Raw genomic sequence first — 20,641 nt, 5'->3', positions numbered from 1 at the left:
TTTTCATCCTACAAGATCTTTTAAAATTATGGAACATATCCTCAAATTTACCATAATTTACATATACTTTTTTATACAGTTTTTTTTCACGGTTTTCCAAGGAACGTATCTGCAGTGTAAACAAAGAGTTGGGTGTATTTCGAGCAGTCAACAGATAACAGTACAGATTAAAAGGGAGCGCAATGCGGGCTTAAATTTGAAGGTTATTTGTCTGACTGATAGAAACAAAGAACTGAGGGTGCGTCTTCGCGCAACATTAATTGTGCGTCAAATTAGCATATGATAGATAGGCTTTAGGTATATTTGTGACCTGTGGTTGACTTTGGGCTATTACCGGCTTATTCACGAATCGAAATCTATTTATCTCAATTGCATTTCAAATCTGTGCAATTAAGTCAAAAGTATTGATTTAATTCTACTTGTTATTATGCAACATCTTTTAAGCCACAAATTAAAGTAGATATGAGACGGAATAATATTCCGAATTAGGTAAGACAATGCAGATTTTCTAAGATATATTTTGACGAAACTCAGCTTTTGCAAACTCTTTTAATTTAATTGAGCTAAGCACACTTCTTTGTACATATTTAACTTCAAATACCATCTAAACCAGGGAGTGAGCAAACTTTTCCATCAACGGACCAATATTTGAGTTTCCATATTACGGTGAGGGCGAGAACAATGCGGCTTTGTGAATCAAGTTTCCTTCTTTTTAAAGCGCACATTTTACGGCCTAATGAACAATAAACAAAAACACTTAAACACATTTCATATTTGATGGCTGCAGACCAGAGCCAGTCACGAACAACATAATTATGAGCGAGCAAATTGAATTATTTGAAATTTTAAGTGGAGCGGAACGGGCCAGCGGTTGCCCATGTCTGATATAAGAACTTTTTGTTAAAGAAACTTGTGCTCAATTTAGGCGCTTCAGAAGAAGGTAAGCCTGTAAGAAGCTCTTTACTTATGCTATTTTTTCTCTTTCTCTCATTCAAGTTTAGTAATGAACCGCACGACATGTGAAAGTCATGTGTAAGGCTTGTAGATCTGCAAAAGAACCGATTGAAACCCAATCTCCGAGTGTTACAAAAACATTGAAAACTTTAGTATACCTTTACTGCCTGTATTTGGAAAATATGAGTAATAAACAACAACAAACGAATCACATAAGCACAATATTCGTGAGCTAAATAATCAAAACGAAGAACCGAGGACTAGGGCACTAAAAAGAAGCGTCGTCGTCGTTGTCGTCTTTTATACAAATACTGAGTCAGAGTCATTGAAATCAGAGAAAATCTCTCTGTAAGAAAAAAAAAAAAAAAAAAATGAAAACAAAAAATAAAAAAACAATTTCTTTGGCACGACTTACGATATCATGACGATTGCAGAAGAAGACGACAAAACAAAAGCAACGCACAGCGAATTTATATATGAATGTATATGTAAGAGAAGATAAAGAAAATGAAAAGTATAACGTACACATTCACGTACGCGCAGAGACAATACGACATGGCGAGCACATGTTTATCGAGCCCGGTACTGTGTGCGCGTTTCAGTAGTGTTGTACAATATAAATTTTTATGGCTTTGGCATGAGAAACATTACAATAGAGCAACAAGAAATAATAACAATAATAATAATAAGAAACAACAACAACGAAAAGAAATGAATGGTTCAGCAATATACTCCTCCTCGAGCTCGATTGAGATCTCTTAACATGAGGTGAGTTTGAAACTACGAAACGCTTAAACCAAATTCTTGATAACACAATTGGGGAAAAGAGAGCAAACGAAGCTTGTGAAAAAATAATAAAAAGCAACGAAAGAATTTTAAAGAATAAACAAAAATACATAAATTTATAAAAAAAAAATTTTTGAATTAAAAGTTTTATGTGAAACGTTTATATAACAAAACTTCATTCAAGCAAATGCAAATAAAAGCGATTAATATTCGTGTGTCTGAAAGGAGCCATAGATCAACAATAAACAATTCCCATGTGCGTCCACGAACTAAAAAGTAAAAGAATCTCTCTAAAGTTTTCATCATATTAAGCTTTCGGTGGACATAACAAGGAATTTTTTTACGTTAGAATTTTGGGTCGGTCCTGGTAATATCTCTGCCTAAAATGTCTTCCCTTATCTGGATTATGGGATGAAACCGAACGGAAAATGTTGGTCTTTTATTAAGGCTTCGACTTGTGCGACTTTTCAAAGTTGAACTCTATAGTGTATCGAAAAATTTTATAAAATATCAAAATTCAACCTTTTTTCTGAAGCTTGGGAAATATAAGATTGCTGCTAGCGATCGACAAATAATATATAGATTATAACATCTAGTAGTGTATTAGGAAAAAGCAAGTTTATTTTCTCGTCTGTCTATCTGTGTCAAACTATTTATCGTAAACTATTTCTGCGGAATTATTTCCAATAAATATTTGAATGGAAATGAGACTCAATCACTCATACGATTCTTGATAATAACTTTAAAATATTGTAATAAAATGCCAATAGACCATATCAAGCGGCTTTTGTGCCACATCGGGCACGGGAAACTGTATAGAGCATGAGTTAGTGGACAAAGATAATAGTATTATATATATAAATAAGTTAACTTGTATGTTCCGTATTAAATAAAAGAGAAGAAAAATGGACAATCAGAAATTGTAATTTATTTCCTTAATCGGAATCGTTTCAATTGGTCTTACGCAGGTGGGCCATGAGCCTTATTATTTATATAAATAAATAATAATTATATATACAACAAATAATATACATATATATACAACATATATATATATATATATATATATATATATATATAGATAAAGATATAAAATATATATCTATATAAATATAAATCTATATAAATATGTATATATTTATATAGGAATATATCGATATGTGGGCCGAGAAACAGGCGCCATGTGGACTTTGCAATTCTATACTACAGCAATTATAAAAGCTGTCTTCCATAAAGCTTACACCAAAAAATTTTCATATGTGGCAACCCCGTTCAAAATAAAGTACGGCAATCCCACGTGAACTAGTTTTTGCACTAAAAATATTGCAATTTATTGGCTTAAATTACGCTTTGAATAGTCAAGAATGATATAAAGAAGTAATTGTTGGTGTAGAGAAATTTTAAATAATCAAAAAAGGTACTCTTTATAACAAACTTGTACAAGAGCACACATGCTCTTCAAGCTTTTCTTTCGAAACACAACTTTTCAACCGAACACGCCACATAATTCCATCATCCATTTATTGTATTTTCAAAAGACTTAGTTAAGAGCGGGATTATCGATGACTTCATCTAAACATTAATTGCTAATTAAAGATGAACTTCCCAAAAATTACACTTTTCCGTTCATACTTTCGTTAATGATATAAAAATGAAAATTTTTAAAAAGCCTTTCCTAATTCTCCAAGTAAAGAGGCGCTTTATTAAGCTGGTAGGGACTTGAGACTGACTCACCTTTTATTGTATCGATCGGAAGCACTTTCTGATTGTCTCATGTTTAACCTACAGGTCATGTAGGATGTAGCATATCGACGTGCCTTATTGACCCTATAACGGCTCACCTTAAAATTTCATAACATGGATAATTTTCCTCTTTGTCTTCAATATTCTTGACTCTATAGATATCATTAACGTAAGCAGACATTACTAACTAATCAAAAATTCTATTTTATGTAATATTCCACACAAACATTTCCGGGTGGCATTGCATTACCAAATGATTTGTATAAGAATTAGAAGTTTTGCGACGTTAAATAACTCCAAAGAAAAACGTGCATCAAATATTCACATATGTACTTAAATTTAACTTAATAGCCGATGTAAGCATAAGATGTGCACCATTTAGAAGCAAAAAAGTGTAATAAAAAAATAAATAAATAAATAAATAAATAAAAGAAAGAAAAACACGTTTCAGTTGTAAACACTTTAAAAGGGAACAACACAAAACTCTCGCACAGCAACTCTCTTGAAAATACAGGCCAGAAAACTTTAAAATTCAAGGCGAACATTCTATGACAGCGAACGACAAACAAGAAGAAGTGCATTGAAAATTCCATTACAGTGTAATAGAAGTTGCTGGTTGCTGCTGCTGCTTTACGAGGCTCTTAAAATACCTGAAATGCAGTGGAAGAAACAGAAAACGAGCACATAAGTACAATTTTGCGTCTATACAGTTGGCCATTTAAGTGGATGTCTATGATTATACGCTAGCATGCTACTAAAATTATTTACTGTATAACATAGAGATAAGAGCATACATAGTTGTCGAAGTAAATACGTTCAGTATTTATTTTCAGTGTACGTCTCTGTATATTTCCGAGCAAAATTATACCATTTTTCTTTTCTGTTCCCTTAGATCACTTCCAAAAGTAAGACGGTTATATTTACTCAAAGCGCGAATTTTAGATTCCTTTCACGTTCACTAAAACGTATCAAGATCTCAGTTTCCCGCTAGGTGTGAATTTTCACCATGTGAATTATATTCGCCATAATACGATATACGATTCCTTAAATATTACATTTCGTTAAGACCATGCCGGAGACAATGATTCTCTCAATTTGGTCAAAAAAAATGGCTTTGAAAACGAACCTTGAAAAATATTCGCCTACAACTAACTACAGTGTTTTATTCGCATCTTACGGGGTGCAGTGTAAGTAGAATTTTTTCGGGGAACTAATTTTCTCTTCCCCTATACAATTATTAATGACCATACTTCGAAGCGAATTTATACATTAGGTGTACAAATAAATTCGTCGCACTAAAATTTCTCCAATTTTCAGGTATGGATAACTTCGTGGGTTCAAATTTCAAGTGCGTTAGGGTTTTTTTCAGTCGTAGCTGTAGTAAGTGCTTAGTCGGCAGAATACTGATCGACTGGGTACGCACCCACCAAGATCTCCTGAGTGCTTGAGCAAATTTTTCAAGCAAAGTGGTGTACGAACCGTAAATGGTGTAATAAATGTCATAACTTAAGATCGTGTGGTTGATTATATCAATCTTCACTAGTCACTAGTCACTCATGGGATGCTCCCTATTTGTGTAGCGCGGTAACTATCAGAAAGAAGAAACGACAGAGAAAGAAATAGGGCGGTGGTAGGGGGTGTGTGCACCTATGAGCACTAGGTATAGCTACGACCAAAGAAAACTTTATTGCATTTGGGATTTGAACTCGCGAACACTGACTTTGTCATCCCCTTCCGTAGGCGGATTGGCTGTTTATGGAGCAAATATTTGCAAAGATATAGCTTTTTCTATATTTCCAACAGGCGGGCACATATACAACCAGATTCAAATATATTTATTTTCCATATTTCTGGTAACTCATAACTCAAAACGAATACATATTTAAAGGCACATCTACGCATACAAAACATGGATACATATTTGCCATGTTTTAAAGTTATCCCAATATCCGCAATATATCCGATTCAACAGTGCGGCATCTCTTTTTAACCAAAGAAAACGACGTTAGTTTGTCGACTGAATACGTTACGTGCGTTACCAACGGACTTTCTTTCTTTTTATTACTACCTAATCTTTTTTCTATCTTCTATTTCCCTTTCTGTCTTTTTCCTCTTTCCATATATATCATATCTACCCTCACAACTGTTAAACGACAACCTGTGCGTGTGTCGTGTTTTTATGTTTATGCAAGTGAAGACTGTTTCTAAAGTTTTTCAATCTTTAGACTTCTGTTTAAATACTACTTCGTATACAATGTGTACGTGTATGGATTTTGTGGAGCCTCTTGTTAATGAAATATTTTTGAAAGCAACAGATTTCCTCAGACAAAGGGGTAGATATCAAAAAGCAGGCATTCTCTCTAATGGCCAACCGGTATTAATGGTGTTTTCAAAAAAATGCATTTACGTGAAACTCACAAAGACTTGAATTATTACCCTACCGTCACCGCCCCGTAACGCCTAAATATAAATCATGGCAATAAGTTTACAATTAATTCGCCAACGTATCAATATGACAAAGAACATACAATATTAAGCTAGATAATAGTTGAATAAGCGAAACTTACCGCTGCAGCATTGCGATTAGCAGCCGCAGCTGCGGCAGCTGCTTGATTACTTAGAAATTGATTTTGTGGCATCATGCCCAAAGCGGCTGCAGCCGCTGCATGGGGTTGTCCGCCTAAATATACCAATTCGCCGGGACCTGGTTGTCCAGGTTGGGGCGGTTTTGGAACACCTACTCCATTCATTCCTACACCCGGATGAACGCCGGGATGATCATAAATATTGCCACTCTGCATAGCTGGTGGCAATTGCATGTGCGGCATACCGGCCGCAATAGCTGCAGCTGCAGCTGCCGCAGCGGCCGGATTGTTCATAGCGTGATTTAGCAAATTGGAATTAAATTGATGCGATGACATTTGCGAAGGATGGGGTGGACCATGCTGCTGATGTTGGGGATGCGGTGGTTGCTGATGTGCTGGATGTGGTGGTTGTTGCTGCTGTTGTTGCTGTTGCTGATGTTGTTGTTGTTGCTGCTGCTGCTGTTGTTGTTGTTGTTGATGGTGCTGTTGTTGAGCAGCAGCTACAGCCGCTACTTGCGACATCATTTGAGTATGCTTTGCAACGGCGGCTGCTTGCTGCATTGCAGCCATGCCTGCTGCAGCCGCAGCCGCTGCAGCAGCTGAATTTCCCATTTGATTAGGTCCGCCCATCGAGGGATGAAGCCCGCCATTACTCCCTATGCCACCCATACCAGTCCCCATGCCAATGGGTCCGATAGTCCCAGGGCCACCACCAGGTGGTGCTCCAGGCGCCGCATTGGCGGGATTCATTGGTGGATTGTATTTCCATTTATCAGGGTTCTAAAATAGCGAATGAAAAATAGTTTTTGTATAAAAAAGAAAATGGGGAAAAAAAGAAAGAAAAAACTCTATCTAGGCACTTAATAATACAGTAAAGTTATGACGTTTAGGAGGAAAAAGAAAATATAAATAGACGATATAAACAGCAAATCGCAAAGTTGAAGAAGCGCGAAAATGAGTTAGCGGGTAGATCGCGGCCAATCTAATATAAGTTGTTTCGACATGATATCGGCAATTGGCCAAAGATATTGTAAAATGTTGTAGAAAATGATGGAAACTGCTTTGATTATTGTATCAATTTTCCACAATGAATGCCTTTTTCAAGTGATCAAAATTTTCGCAAACACCTAATAATAACGATTTCTCGTTATATTCCGATCGAGTCAAGTATAAACTTCATTATTTTGGAATTTCTTTTTGACCTGAACATGATGTTTGAAGGCATTTAAAAATAATTTAGTGCATCGGCCTATATTTTGTTGTAGCAAACAATACCACGTGCCACGTTAGTTGGTTACGTTTTCTTATCCTCGCAGCAAATAATTTCGCCACGTAATTAATGTTCTTTTAATATCCTGCATTGCAGTGAAAAATTTTAGAGGAATTCACCAAAGCACGTACCTAAACAATCTGAAAGCAATGGAATTTATTAATATATCTTCTCCGGCCTTATGTTCTGGTTTTCACCACTCCTTTTTACTTTTTTTTTTTCTGCTCTTAGCTAACGCACTCCAGACAACCCAGTCAGCTCCGCAAATAAATTTTGATGCAATCTAGGATAATAAACTAACAATATTGCGCCTTAAAACAACAACAACAGTTGCGTTTCAGTCAATAAGCCAAAATGCTTGCTTTGACCAAACACCACCACTGTGCACATAATGGAGCACGAAAGTAGGGCAAGGATTGGAATGCGTAAGAAAAAAAGGGAAGAGAGCAAAAGTTAAATAGAATCAAAAGAATATTCTTGCAAATTCTTGCAAACAAAGAAAGAACAGCAACGTCTTACATCTCCTGTCTTCTAAAAGGCACTAATTTTCTTAACATTTTCGACTTCATCTTGCGTTTATTTAAAATCGGAAGTATAACTTTTTCAGTTTACGTATGACATAGACGATCGTCTTATTGAAATGACTAAAAATTCATAAAAGCCGGTGCAATTAAGTTTGTGTACGTAAGCTCTTTTTTTCTTCAAGCCTGCCTCTCTATCCAATTTTCTAATAAAAAAAATCAGTGTAATTTTCTTTGTTTCTTTTGCTTTTCTTTTTCTTGTTTTTACTTACATCGATAGTATGATCGTCGCCACAAGCCCAACGAGATTGCTTTTGAGCAAACTGCGCAGCATATTCGGCCGCAGCCGCATCATGACTGGATGGCACACCGCCTACGCCACTGCCCGGAGCTACGCCGCCCGTCGATGGACGCTGGAATACGTAACCAACCGCTGCCGAGGCATCATCAACAGTGCGCTGCACCGTTTGATCACCACCGCGAACATTTCGATCATCGCTGCTGCCTAATAACTTCATATGTGGCTCTTGGAAATTATTCGTTGTCTGAGGCGCTACTATAGTACCGGAACTCGCAGCAGACGAAGACGTTGGTGCTATAGATGACAGTGGTGGTGTTAGCAGAAAGTTATGCGGTTGGGTTTGATGATGCGACGATTGCAATGCGGGCGGTGATTGATAGAAGGGCGAGTAGTGCGAAGACGCAGTAGGCTCGATGGGGGCGAAGGAAATTGTGGGTGTCGGTAGCAGCTCTATTTTGAGGCCGTTTCTTAAAACACTTTTCACAAAAAAATAAAACAAATGCTGTTGCTTATTGCAACGGCGTACTGTGTAATCACTACACTTTCGACAATTTGAAATCTTTCGAAAAGAGCGACGGACGATTTAGCGAACGCTCTAACGAATTATAATGCAATTTCTCTTATTTGTAATTTTTTTGCTTTTTCTTTTTTCAATTTGCACACACACAAACACAATTTTGAATTAAGTTCGTAGACGATGACGACGATGCGCACGCGATTTACGATACGACGAGTTTGAAATTCAGTCTTTTTCGGAAACAAAATAACTTAGAAATAAATTTATACACGGAAACGTTTTCACGAATTTTTATTTAATACATAATCGAATACGATAACGCGAGAATAGAGGGCAATTTCGCGTCTCACTTTAGAGTTAAGAATTCCATAAGAAACCGTTATGATTAGTGAATGTTCAGTGCATACGGTGAAAAATTTACAATATTCTTAAATAATTTTTATACAGAGATAATATTAACTGCTTTACATTTACGTATAAAGATGCGTGTGTGTATGTATATATATGTATATGTGTGTGTGAGATTATGGTAGAAAATATTTTGTACAAAACTCGGAACGAATTTACACTGCAATGAAAAGAAGAAAAGAAATTGAATAATATTAATTCTTTGAATAAAATTTAGGAAGATAAATAAAATTACATTTGAAAAGAAGAAGAACTAAATTGAAAATAACAAATACAACGATGATGATTACAGAACAAGAGGAGAAATTCTGCAAAATGCAGGGTTGTTATGATAATAAATTCCTAAAAGGTCTATTTAAATGTAATCAATCAAACAATATTTACAAAGTGAATATAAAAAGTGAGCGAATCAGCTGATTATAATGCAGACCTTAGTATTATGCAGGCTGCAAAAGCATCGAGAGTTTATAGTGTAGTTGAATTTTATCCAAAAACCGTTGAGATTGTAAAACTACTACCAGAACGTTTGCATTTATTATTTAATAAGCAAATCAATGACTACATTAAAAATATTATTAATAGTACCGCATAGACGCAGCCAACAAATTAATTAAAATCTTTTGAAGCCGACGAGAGCAAGTTCTTTTACAGCTTCTCGGTTTATTCGATGTAATTGTTCAATAAAACTCGCAAAATATGGAAAACAATCAATCAAATAAGCGTTTGTATCTCATTTTGTTTTTTCATTTTTTTTCCTTTTTTTTTTTTTTGTTTGATTTGATTTGCAACTGACGCATGGCTGCAACGAGGGTTGAATACGACTCAATGTGATTGCTATTGAAATTTCTATGCTCGCAAAATGTTCCCCTAAAAGGGTGAAAAATCTTGAAATGAAACACTATATCACCGTCTTGTATATCAAAAATAAAACCGAACGGTTGAGCGTGAATTAAGCATGTTTATGTCGGACAATTTTTATGACTATATGATTTGGAGTTGAAACATGGCGCTACTGTTTGAAGAAAAAGAAAATACCACATTCGGTGAGGAAGAATTGTTATATATACTTTTCCCGCCCGCATACATGGGTATGTATATATATATATAACAAACATAAGTAAATATATTTATATAATTTGTTACATATTTATATTATATATGCATAAATTACACTTAATTTTATACATATATATACCTACACATTTTATATATATTTGTGTATGGATAGATCATATGCATAAATATATACATATGCATAAGCACATATGCTTAAGACATATGTATATTTCCACCAAGGTTATGATACAATATAAAACTTTTGCCGATATTCTGATCCGATCTTCTTCTATGTATTTAAAACAAAAAAGTTAATTCTGCCATATGCGTCAGTGACTGTCGTCAATGGCACAGCGCAGGGCAAACCGGTTTTATCCCTTAGAAGGTAACAACAGGTCTTGATTTACTTCGAATTGTAGCTACGTAGATCAAATTCGGCTTCATCCGCGCAGGCATAGATGAATTGACACTGAATCTGAAATTGATTTGCACATGCGGATATAAGGTATGACATCTCCGTTGGGTTTGTCCAATTACTACAACAGTCGGGCAAATATCTCTGGTAATAACATAGGAACAAGGAACTATATTAATTCCCTATTTTAAGCGCGTCAGTCTTAAATTTCTGCATTTGTCATGTATGTATTAGGTACAAATTAATGAATTTGAAGTCTGAGGAATCAAATCGGTACATATGGCATTGTACAGTCTCACTTTCAAATGGAACGACAAGACAATGTGATTGCAACATTTAATGACAAGAATTGTACTTCTATATATATGCATCTATCGCTGAAGTTCTATAAACATTTTGTGCAAGCAGAATATGGCAAATTGACTACATAAATGTCGCAGTAATTCAATGTACATGCGAGTACAGATGCTCTCTGAATGCAATCTACAGCTGTTACCAACGGAATGACAAAGCAATCTGTTTACATCCTTTAGTGGTAGTTTATAAAGCAATACACAACAATAGAACTTTTTAAAGAAATGCGAGTCCTAATAAAAGTAAAGAAAAAAAAAAAGCGAAGAAAAAAGCGTGAGAACAGAGAGCATAAAGATACGAACAAATAAAGAGCGAGACAGTGTACAAAAACAAAAATGAATTAAGAAAAACCACACAAAAATTAAGCACATGGTGTACAAAAGACAACAATAAACGAAATAAAATGCGCGTAGAAAGCAGACGTTACAAAAACATACTGTGTAACGAAATTATATAACACAGCAAAGATGAGAAATTTACTTAAAATACAGAAACTAACCAAACAAGGATACCGCAAAAGAAAGGAAAGAAAAAAAAAACAAGTTCTGATCGGCAAATAAGACGTCTCAAACAAAAGCGAATCTTAAACGTATAACCATCAACCGCTAATGAAGAACGCGACATAACAGTAGAAAAACACGCACATTTGCAGACGACGAAAATAAAAGGAAAGATAATTTATGAAAGCAACTAATGTCAACGACTGTAATAAGGAAGAAACATATATTGCGAGAGGGAAGGAAAAAGGAGAGAGAAAGAAAGAGAGAATAAGAAACAAAGAAGAAATGAGCTTAGCAAAGTAAAAAAGAAAATAACACCAACGAAAAGAGAGGATAATGATGGACTGCGGACAATATAATTCTATAAAGAAAATGAAAAATTTCACATATAAATAAATATGCTATTAATATATATATGTATATATATATTTAGAGAGGAATAAAGATACAAGTAAATAAGTTTAAATAAATTACGATAAAAAAAACAAAATAAGAAAAATTACAATTATTGCAGCAAAAAAAAAAGTAAAATAATTTCGAAATTCATAAATTCTGCTCATCTTCAAGCTGAAATCCTCATTAAAAAAAAAAAATTATTTTTCTTTTAATAGAAATATTTTTAAAGTTATTTGAATTAAGAAAATCATTGATTTTTACCGTTTTTTTTTTTCTTTATTTATTTTTTTTTTTGTTTGTATTATTCTTCTTTGAAGTAAAGTGATTTATCGGTTATATAGTCAGTCACTGATCAAATATGATTAATGCACACGGAACCGAGCACGACGAAGAGATGATGAGTTGATTTTGTTTGTAGTTTGCGATGACTATGAAAATAATTTACACAGGAATTTGTTTTAAACTAAACGCGTATAATATATAAATATATATATATATATATATGTGTGGACAAGAGAACGCCGTTGTACATGTATATGTTTCACTTTACAGCAATGTTTTACAAGCGTAGAATTTCTGTACAAATAATTGAATTAGGTGACAAAGTTTTTTCCGTGATGGCTAAATGGTAGTAACCAACTCACACATATATATATATATATATTTTATTTTATTTTTTTTTTGTTTCAAAAGCACGCATACAAAAAGAATTTTTTTTTTCTTTTTTATGTTATACAGAGTTGATTGGTTATATATTCTTTTACACAATTTAGACACAAATATTTTTCTATGAACTTTTCTTATGCATATACATACGTATACATGCATATGTACATGTATATAAATATATATATATATATATATTTAGATTTTATACAATTATTTACACAAAGGATTTAATTTGTAAACTTTTGTCGGCAGAAGAAAAATTTCTTCGTCGCGAGAACACACACAAAATGCTTCTGTTTTAACTTGCGCCGCCTTCCCTATCATGCTATGATATTTGCGGTCTTTTTCAGACAATTACTCTCATTTCTGCTCTTTTCCTTTTTAGCTCTCTTTGTCTCTCTATCTCTTTCAGCCCTTACCTATATATATAACTGCACTCACTCAATCTCTTTGTTATTCTCCCATTACCAATTTCCTTAATTTGTTTTGCATATTTTTCTACTGCTTCCTATGTTCTTATGCTTTATGTATATGCTTGTGTTGTCAACACGTTGTAATCATTAAAAAAATGTGGCGATTTGTTATCCGCTTAACTAAAGAAGAATACTTGCTTTTCCAATTTAATAAGAATATCAAACTTATAAAAAAATTCTTTAATTCTTCAATGTTTCAAAACTTGATATCATTCTGTATAAAGGAGCAATGTCAACATTTAAGATGAGCGATCATAGACTTTAAGGAAATACATAAAATCAATGTTGCGGACATATCTCTTGAACTAATTCGAGCACGTGGCCATAGTAAAAGCTGATTTTAGAATTCCGATTACTTAGTAGGCCCAAAAAAATGAGTACCACTCTTCCTCAATTCCTTATTTGCTTAATCAGTTTGCCGTACTTTCACCTTTGATAATAAATTATGTTCAGTTTTAATTGAATCTTCAGGCAGCTTTTGTACTATGTGTAGTGTCGTAATGCGGATTTTTTTGTTTTTATTTTCATTGGTCTAAACAATAAAAGGCTAAATTGATTGGGCGGTTTTCCTAAGTTCGCCGTCTTAAGAATTTACTTAACGGGGATCTCTACACATATTTCGATGCAAAATTTTCCCTCAGAAATATAAAAAGTATAAAAGAAGAAGTGCAGTATTGTATTGCATTGGAAAAAGGAATTTCACGGTGATAATGCTTCTAAAGACTCTAGTTTTACAATTACATATAGAAACTTTCTTATTCCTATCTAGCTATTTTTGCCAGAAACAATATCGGCATCGCCCAGCTTGAATTTATGTCAAGAAAAAATACCAATAATTTGCATAACGCAACAAGCCGGCTATTCTTACCTAAAGCTTTTCAAAAAATTGGTAAGATATAAAAACTGTTGCTGCACTATTTACATAATATCCTACTATTATCGCAAAGTCTTTCAAAAATGTTTTAAGTATAAATAGCACTCGATGAGAAGAGTGTAGCTTTTCTCACTTACCAAATAAGTATTATGTGCTTTTATAGAAAGAAGTTGAAGGCTATTTGTTAAAAGAACCGATGGTAAACTATAATAAAATTACACAATTTTTTCATGTGTAAACTGTTTCACTAAAATAGAACAAAATACTCCTTACATGCGCAATCTGTTATATTTCCTCGTAATTATTACTTTTGTACTTTGTATACTTTTACGTACTGATCACTTAATTGCTTTTGCAACGTTTAAAGATCTTTAAACTATCCCGCAAAATTTACACATTTTCTTTATTGTTTAGATTATTCTTATTTTTCTCCGTTTCTCTTTACTCGAAATAGCAAATATTATAAAAATTGAGACTGGAAAGTACAAGTCTCCTTTAACGAGAAATAAATTGTCTGAAAATACCCTTAATAGCGTTACATTAGCAAACATTATACATGTTTGTTTATGAAATTGCGGCTAATACGACATTGTGCAAATATTAACATAATGAAAAAACCCAATAATGAGACAGAAGGCGCTACTCTGGCGAAGGAAATGACTTCCCGCGATTATTACTTTGATTCACATGCACATTTTGGTATACACGAAGAAATGCTCAAAGATGAAGTGCGTAAAAGACGTTTTCAAGTATTGAACTCGCAGATTTTCGCTATACTGAAAAAATATGTGAAAGGTAGTGACTTTGAAGGATCCAATGTGGAGCGTGTACGGTGCCGCCGCAATATCCCTTTTTAGAAAAACGAATTGTCACACATTTTGATATCTATAATAAACACAATTTGTTATTAAACAAAATACAGTCAATGCAATGTTAAATATTCGAAATTATTCGATTTTGTCGACTTTGTTTAAATTATAAATCCCAAATATACGTATTGAAGTCTATGTATGAAAAGACAGGCTAGATTTTCTCTTAATAAGGTTTTGATGTTGAATTGCTATTATTTTGAAGTGTTTGGAAGTGTTTAAGACTGTTTAAGAACGTGGTAAAGCATCACCTGTAGTGAATGAGAGGCATATCGAAAAAAGGTTCTTTTTCCTTACCTCTCATTATAATTTTATATTTTCAAGCACTTTTCTTTTTCAATAGTCGGAAGGTAAAATTATGCAGCCCACTAATGGTGCTAATAATGCAAGTAATACTATTTGCAGAGAGTATTGGATCTATAAGATTGCTATATTTCTTTTTTCCGTAAGTTATATATAGTTGCTTCAAAGAATTGTTAACGAAGATGAAACAAATTAAAAATATCTACGCAGTTTTATAAGAAATGATGTTTGAATTTCTGCAGGAAACTACTTTTACTTATTCCGTAGCTCATTGTATCTATACGAAAAATGTTCCCAAAACATATAAGCCTTCGATAGCTCAGTTGGTAGAGCGGTGGACTGTAGAAGTGTCAAATGCAAAGTAGAAATCCATAGGTCGCTGGTTCAAATCCGGCTCGAAGGAGTTTTTTTTTTTTAAATTTACAGTATAATTTGTGAACTAATTGTGGCAAATCGTTCGCATTCGCTGCATTTGAGAATATAAATTGTGCATATATGAAGTAAAATAAAGGTATGAATAGTAAAATATATACAAATAATTAAAAAAAATTATGTAAATAATAAAATTAATACGTAAATACATACTAAATAAATATATAAATACATACTAAATAAATATATAAATACATACTAAATAAATATATAAATATATACTAAATAAATATATAAATATATACTAAATAAATATATACTAAATTAATATATAAATATATACTAAATTAATATATACTAAATTAATATATAAATATATACTAAAATTAATATATAAACATATAATAAATTTAATATATATATACACATATGTTAACAAAATTGTATTAATTTTATTACATGTATTAATAAATAATAAAATTAATATATCACAATAAATAATAAAATTTATATATATAATTAAAAAATTTAGTTTTATCGTATATATGTATACGTACATAATAAGTATATACTATGCAATATATATATATATATTCATGTGTATATATGTATATGTCTAACAGGACGCATTCATTTTGTTAAAAAGTTTGCAACCGCACAAGGCCACAAGTAAACTGAAAATATCTCTTAATTATATTTTCACACAGTACCAAATTACGAATTGATCTGTATATGTCCGCTCATTCGACACCGTATAATACCTGCACTAAACAGTCCGCAAAAATTAGAGTAGTGGCTCCAAGGATAACAAAATGTTTGAAAATTCATGGCCACAATATCATATTGAAAAGTCTCTATATCATTTAAATGGTAAGCGCCCACTATAGGGTAAACAGGAGACAACTGCCTTCAAATACAAAGAAAAAAGTGGGATTTTTCCTCATTTTTCCTCACAATTTACTACAATATAAATATAATAATTTCTAAATATGTTCTACATGTGAAAACTGGAAAAAACCAACTACTCCATCATAGAGTTAGCGCTAAATAACCATTTCCATTTTGGAAATGGTAGTTATCAAAAATTCGGTCACAGCCGCATATAATCTTCTTATTTATTCAATATCAAATTAATTTTTTTATGAATCAAGTTTTATTTTAAAAATTTTTAGTTTATATACTAACTCAGTTACTCAAACTATCGCCAACATTTTTTGAGGTACCTTAACTGCCATCTGATCTTGATCTTTTGTACTTTTTACATTGCTTTAGAATACATTTCAGCATAAAAGAAGCCAAGGCAATTATAATCTAACCCATATCTGGTCGTTATATGCACTCTTTTATAGAAAAATACAACGCTGTTTGTTAACGACTTGTAAGCACTACGCTGTTCGTAACAACTGACCATTTGCAAATGTACGAAAGAGACAACATCTCTTACAAATACGCACGGAAAATACGTTTAAAAGAAAAAATGCAATAACCCTCTGTTCAAACATGTATTAATTAACAAAAATTGTTGAAATCTTTGAAAATCTTTTTAGCACAAAAGCCCGTTTTTCCCAGAATGATTTCGATAAGTTTATGCAAACAATAAAGCCTTCTTTTTTAATTATGTAAACATGCGTAAATGTGTGCAAGCCTATGAATTTATGTGATTATGTTCCTTTTGTTTGCGGCATTTCGTTGCACACATACATACATATATTTATACATATATACACCTATATATAAATATATGTACATTAATACGTTTGTGTATTGTTGTTCTTTTTATTATTATTATTATTATACGCTATTTTTAAAAGATCTTTTTTATACTCTCGCATACATAAAGCTAAAATAGAAGTAACAACAAAAGAGACGAACAATCACAAGTTTTGTTTAGAAAACCTTTTCAAAACAAGTGAAGATTATTAACCTTTAAGCAAAAAAAAAAAAAAAAAAAAAAAAAAAAAAAATAAAAATTTTTTTTTATAAAAACTTTTAAAAAAAATTTAAAATTTTTAAAACTTAAAAAAAAAAAAAAAAAAAAAAAACAAATTCAAATATCTATAATTGTTTACACTCACTACTTATTAGCGGTATTTTTAATGGACGCGTATTTTCATATATACATATATACGCGACATCTCCGTTTTCTGTTTCGTTAATTATATTGTTTGCCTTGCGACTGTCTGCTTCGGGGAGTGTATTCTTAGCGTTTGTTCTTTTTAATATTTCCTTTTTCAAGGAGTATTCTTGAAAGAAAAGAAAAAAAAATGCACTCACACACACCTTTTTTAGAATGAATTTTTTACATGACGAGATTTACACGTAATATTTCGCTTAAATTTATTTTAATACTATTTTCTGTACACATTTAATTTACATTTGCAAAATATTTAAAGACAATTTACATACGCTTCGATGCAAGATAAAATTTTTCCTAAACTTTTGCACAAATATACATAAGAGATTTTCCGCTGCTCTGCAATTTTTCTCGGCAAAAATCGCAAGCAGTATTGCCACATCTAAGAATAAACAAAATTGTAGTTATATGATTACCAAATTATAGATTAAAGGGATGAAAGTTTTTAACCCGTGCTGAAAATGAGAACTATTTTCTCAATTCGTAATTGCTTTAGTAATTACTTACAGTTTCGTTTAAATATTACTTCTAGTTTCATAGCAATAGTTTTGCGTGGGAAAAAAAGAAAAATAGCTCACAGTTTTATTTAAAACTCTTCTGAGAAGTTTCAACTTTTATTTTCAAGTGAAACATGCTGGAGGCAGTGGAAATCAAGTCTCACTTATTCTATTTGGATATTTGCAATGAATCTAGGCATCTTGTAATAAAAGCCCAATCGACTTTATTTTGTCCCCACCAAGCAAAATTTGTATTTTTAAAAAATTGTTAATTATTTTTCTAATTGATGATATAATTTATTTTTCAACTACATAGTAAAAAATTCAGATGGTATGAAACGAAAAAACTAAGAAAAAAAAACGTAACCTTAACGTACTATACGCTTTCGATCTCAGTTGACATCTCTTTATATTTTCCTGTTTTAAGGAGCACATCTTATTATTTAAACATTTAAGAAAGCACATAGTGGATATATGAAAAAACAAATCTATGAAAATACTTAAAGTAGAATATATCTTAAACTAATTAACTCCTAATGTGTAGGAGCTTGTTATAATTAATGTTCCTTTTAATTTTCACTTCTCCGACAAACACGCATCCTTCAATCCTGCAATGAAAGAGTGATTTATATATCGTTTTACTAAATTATTTGTACTTCATTGAATTATACCTCGTTTTCGTTCTCATTATCGTCATTATCATTACCATTATCATCGTCGTTTTCATTATCAATGTCGTTATCTTTATCATTATCGTTATCTTTGTCATCATCGCTAACGAGATAGGATCTAAGATCATCCGCAGTTTTCGACTTGTTGATATCATCATCATCAGATTTATTGTCATCCTCGTCCTGAGAATTAACGGCACCGCTCTTATTGGCGCTTGGACGTCCACGTGGCTTTCCCGTCGGCTTGTACGATTGTTTGTTAGAAGCTGCAGGCCGTCCTCGTTTTTTTGAGATATCGCTATCGCCGTTCGCGGTCCGTTTTACAGCAACGCCTTTCTTAGGACGGCCTTGGCCACGTCCTGTACGCTCTATGTTTAGATTCACTCCGCCGGTAGGGGGCCGACCAACTGTTCGGCGTTCCTCTTCATCATCATTTTTGTCGTCAGAGCCTAAGTCGACATGAAAAAAAGTAAACATTTTTAGCACATTGTTAGTGCTACAATTTTTTATTCATATTTATTTACTCTCATCTTCACTATTTTTAATTTTTTTAGGCCGACCACGTCCTCGACCTGTCAACTTCTTCGGTGATGGTCTTGCAGACTTAGAATTACTCAATTGGCGATCATCATCATCGTCTTCTTCATCAGGCTTAGGCATTTTCTTTGGCCGTCCGCGACCTTTACCAGTTGCCTCAATGCGAAGCTTTGGTTTATTTAGTTTAGATGGTCTACCCCGGCTAACAGTTACGGGGCCATCACCAGAAGTACCTTCATCCTCTTCAGAAACATCGTCATTATGAATTTTTGCGACCGGTTTCGCTGGAATAGTTCCGGCTTTCTTTGCTGGTCGACCTCGACCGCGACCAGTCGGAATTTTTTTTGGTGTATCCGGTTTAGAGGGACGCCCGCGTTTTTTTGGTACAGTCCCTGAAGACTCTCTATCTAGGTCGTTATTAACGGCTTTTTCTACGTCCATTTTATTTGGTGCTCTCATATAATAACTACCAATTCGCACGCACACTACTACTTTTTCAAGTTGATTTCAAATAAGTGAGATTACTGCCGCAAACTATTCACGCGCTTTTTTTATCGTTTCCACTATTTTCCCTCTTTCTTTGTATATACAAATTCTGCTTTTTTTTTTCTTTTATTCTTTTTTTTATTTTCCACTTAAGTAAAATGAAAAAGTTTCAGAAATCGAACTCAAATAAATATTGATTCCCAATAAAAAAATTCGCTTAACGCCAAACTGTTTTGTTAATCTATATAAATTCTTGATTTGAAATGAAAAAAAAACTCAATTAATAATTAGTGATTGCTTTGCGTTATGATTTGACTAGGGTTGCCGTCATTTAGATTTTCAATTTCAGCGAAGTACTATAAACCATTTAAAATTTTTTTTAACAATAAAATTATGGGTTGAACATTTATGGCCAAAACATGTAACTTCAATACATCCATATTTATTGCTAACGACAATGTTATGTAGTATTTGAAATTATGTAAAAAACAAAGCAGTAACAATCGTAAATGGGGGACTTCGGTAACTCTAACAATGGCGTGGGTTCTTTAGTTTAATTACTCGTTTCTTCTTTTGCACTCGTGTAAACATTTGTACAATCTACAGACCTCACGGGCGATAAAAGTCGACGATAGTTACCGCTAAAAAAGAAAAAAGAATAACTGGACTATATTTCTGTGGGCCTTAATTTTTTTTACATTATTTCTCCTTGTACTCCAGCAAATAATAAAAATACTTTAAATGTTAGAAGCGAGAACAAGAATAAGAAACATTTAATTATATGCATCGCGAATTCCAGAATATTCTGAGAGACAAGAGAAATGTGTTCTATTGTTGTTATCGTCGATGTCGCTCTCTGACCCCATCATATTAAAAATTTCTACTTACCTCTTTTGAATATTATCATTCATTTTTAATGGTCCTACAGTGATCGAAATTAATTAGCTCTA

The 20,641-nt window shown here is 32.9% G+C and overlaps 3 protein-coding genes and 1 non-coding gene across 5 annotated transcripts in view; 1 reads left to right on the top strand and 3 right to left on the bottom strand.

Moving 5' to 3' along the window:
* Positions 1–6,472, bottom strand: part of LOC119638334 (maternal protein pumilio) — a 421,934-nt gene extending 415,462 nt beyond the window's left edge. For both annotated transcript variants that reach the window (XM_038035068.1, XM_038035069.1), the window contains exon 1: positions 6,051–6,472. In XM_038035068.1, the coding sequence (XP_037890996.1) occupies positions 6,051–6,404 (354 nt within the window). In that variant the 5' untranslated portion in view covers positions 6,405–6,472. The remainder of the gene's footprint in view (positions 1–6,050) is intronic.
* LOC119638337 (maternal protein pumilio-like) lies at positions 6,435–12,481 on the bottom strand (the record flags this gene model as incomplete). Its single annotated transcript, XM_038035076.1, has 3 exons — positions 12,068–12,481; positions 8,132–9,245; positions 6,435–6,848 (listed from the first exon to the last, which is right to left on the bottom strand). Coding segments are annotated over exons 2-3 (660 nt in total), but the record flags the coding sequence as incomplete, so codon positions are not given.
* A 2,821-nt stretch (positions 12,482–15,302) lies between these two features.
* Positions 15,303–15,397, top strand: Trnay-gua. The gene is made up of 2 exons: positions 15,303–15,339; positions 15,362–15,397. It is a non-coding gene; the product is annotated as a tRNA-Tyr (tRNA).
* A 2,872-nt stretch (positions 15,398–18,269) lies between these two features.
* On the bottom strand, positions 18,270–20,011 carry LOC119638377 (chromosomal protein D1). The gene is made up of 3 exons (XM_038035135.1): positions 19,193–20,011; positions 18,669–19,117; positions 18,270–18,605 (listed from the first exon to the last, which is right to left on the bottom strand). The coding sequence occupies exons 1-3, from the start codon at positions 19,662–19,664 to the stop codon at positions 18,600–18,602; spliced, it is 927 nt and encodes a 308-aa protein (XP_037891063.1). The 5' UTR covers positions 19,665–20,011; the 3' UTR covers positions 18,270–18,599.
* Positions 20,012–20,641: the final 630 nt, after the last annotated feature.

Source organism: Glossina fuscipes, unplaced genomic scaffold (genome assembly GCF_014805625.2).
Source record: "Glossina fuscipes isolate IAEA_lab_2018 unplaced genomic scaffold, Yale_Gfus_2 88, whole genome shotgun sequence".
NCBI lineage: Eukaryota > Metazoa > Arthropoda > Insecta > Diptera > Glossinidae > Glossina > Glossina fuscipes.
This window is presented reverse-complemented; position numbering and strand designations above follow the sequence as displayed.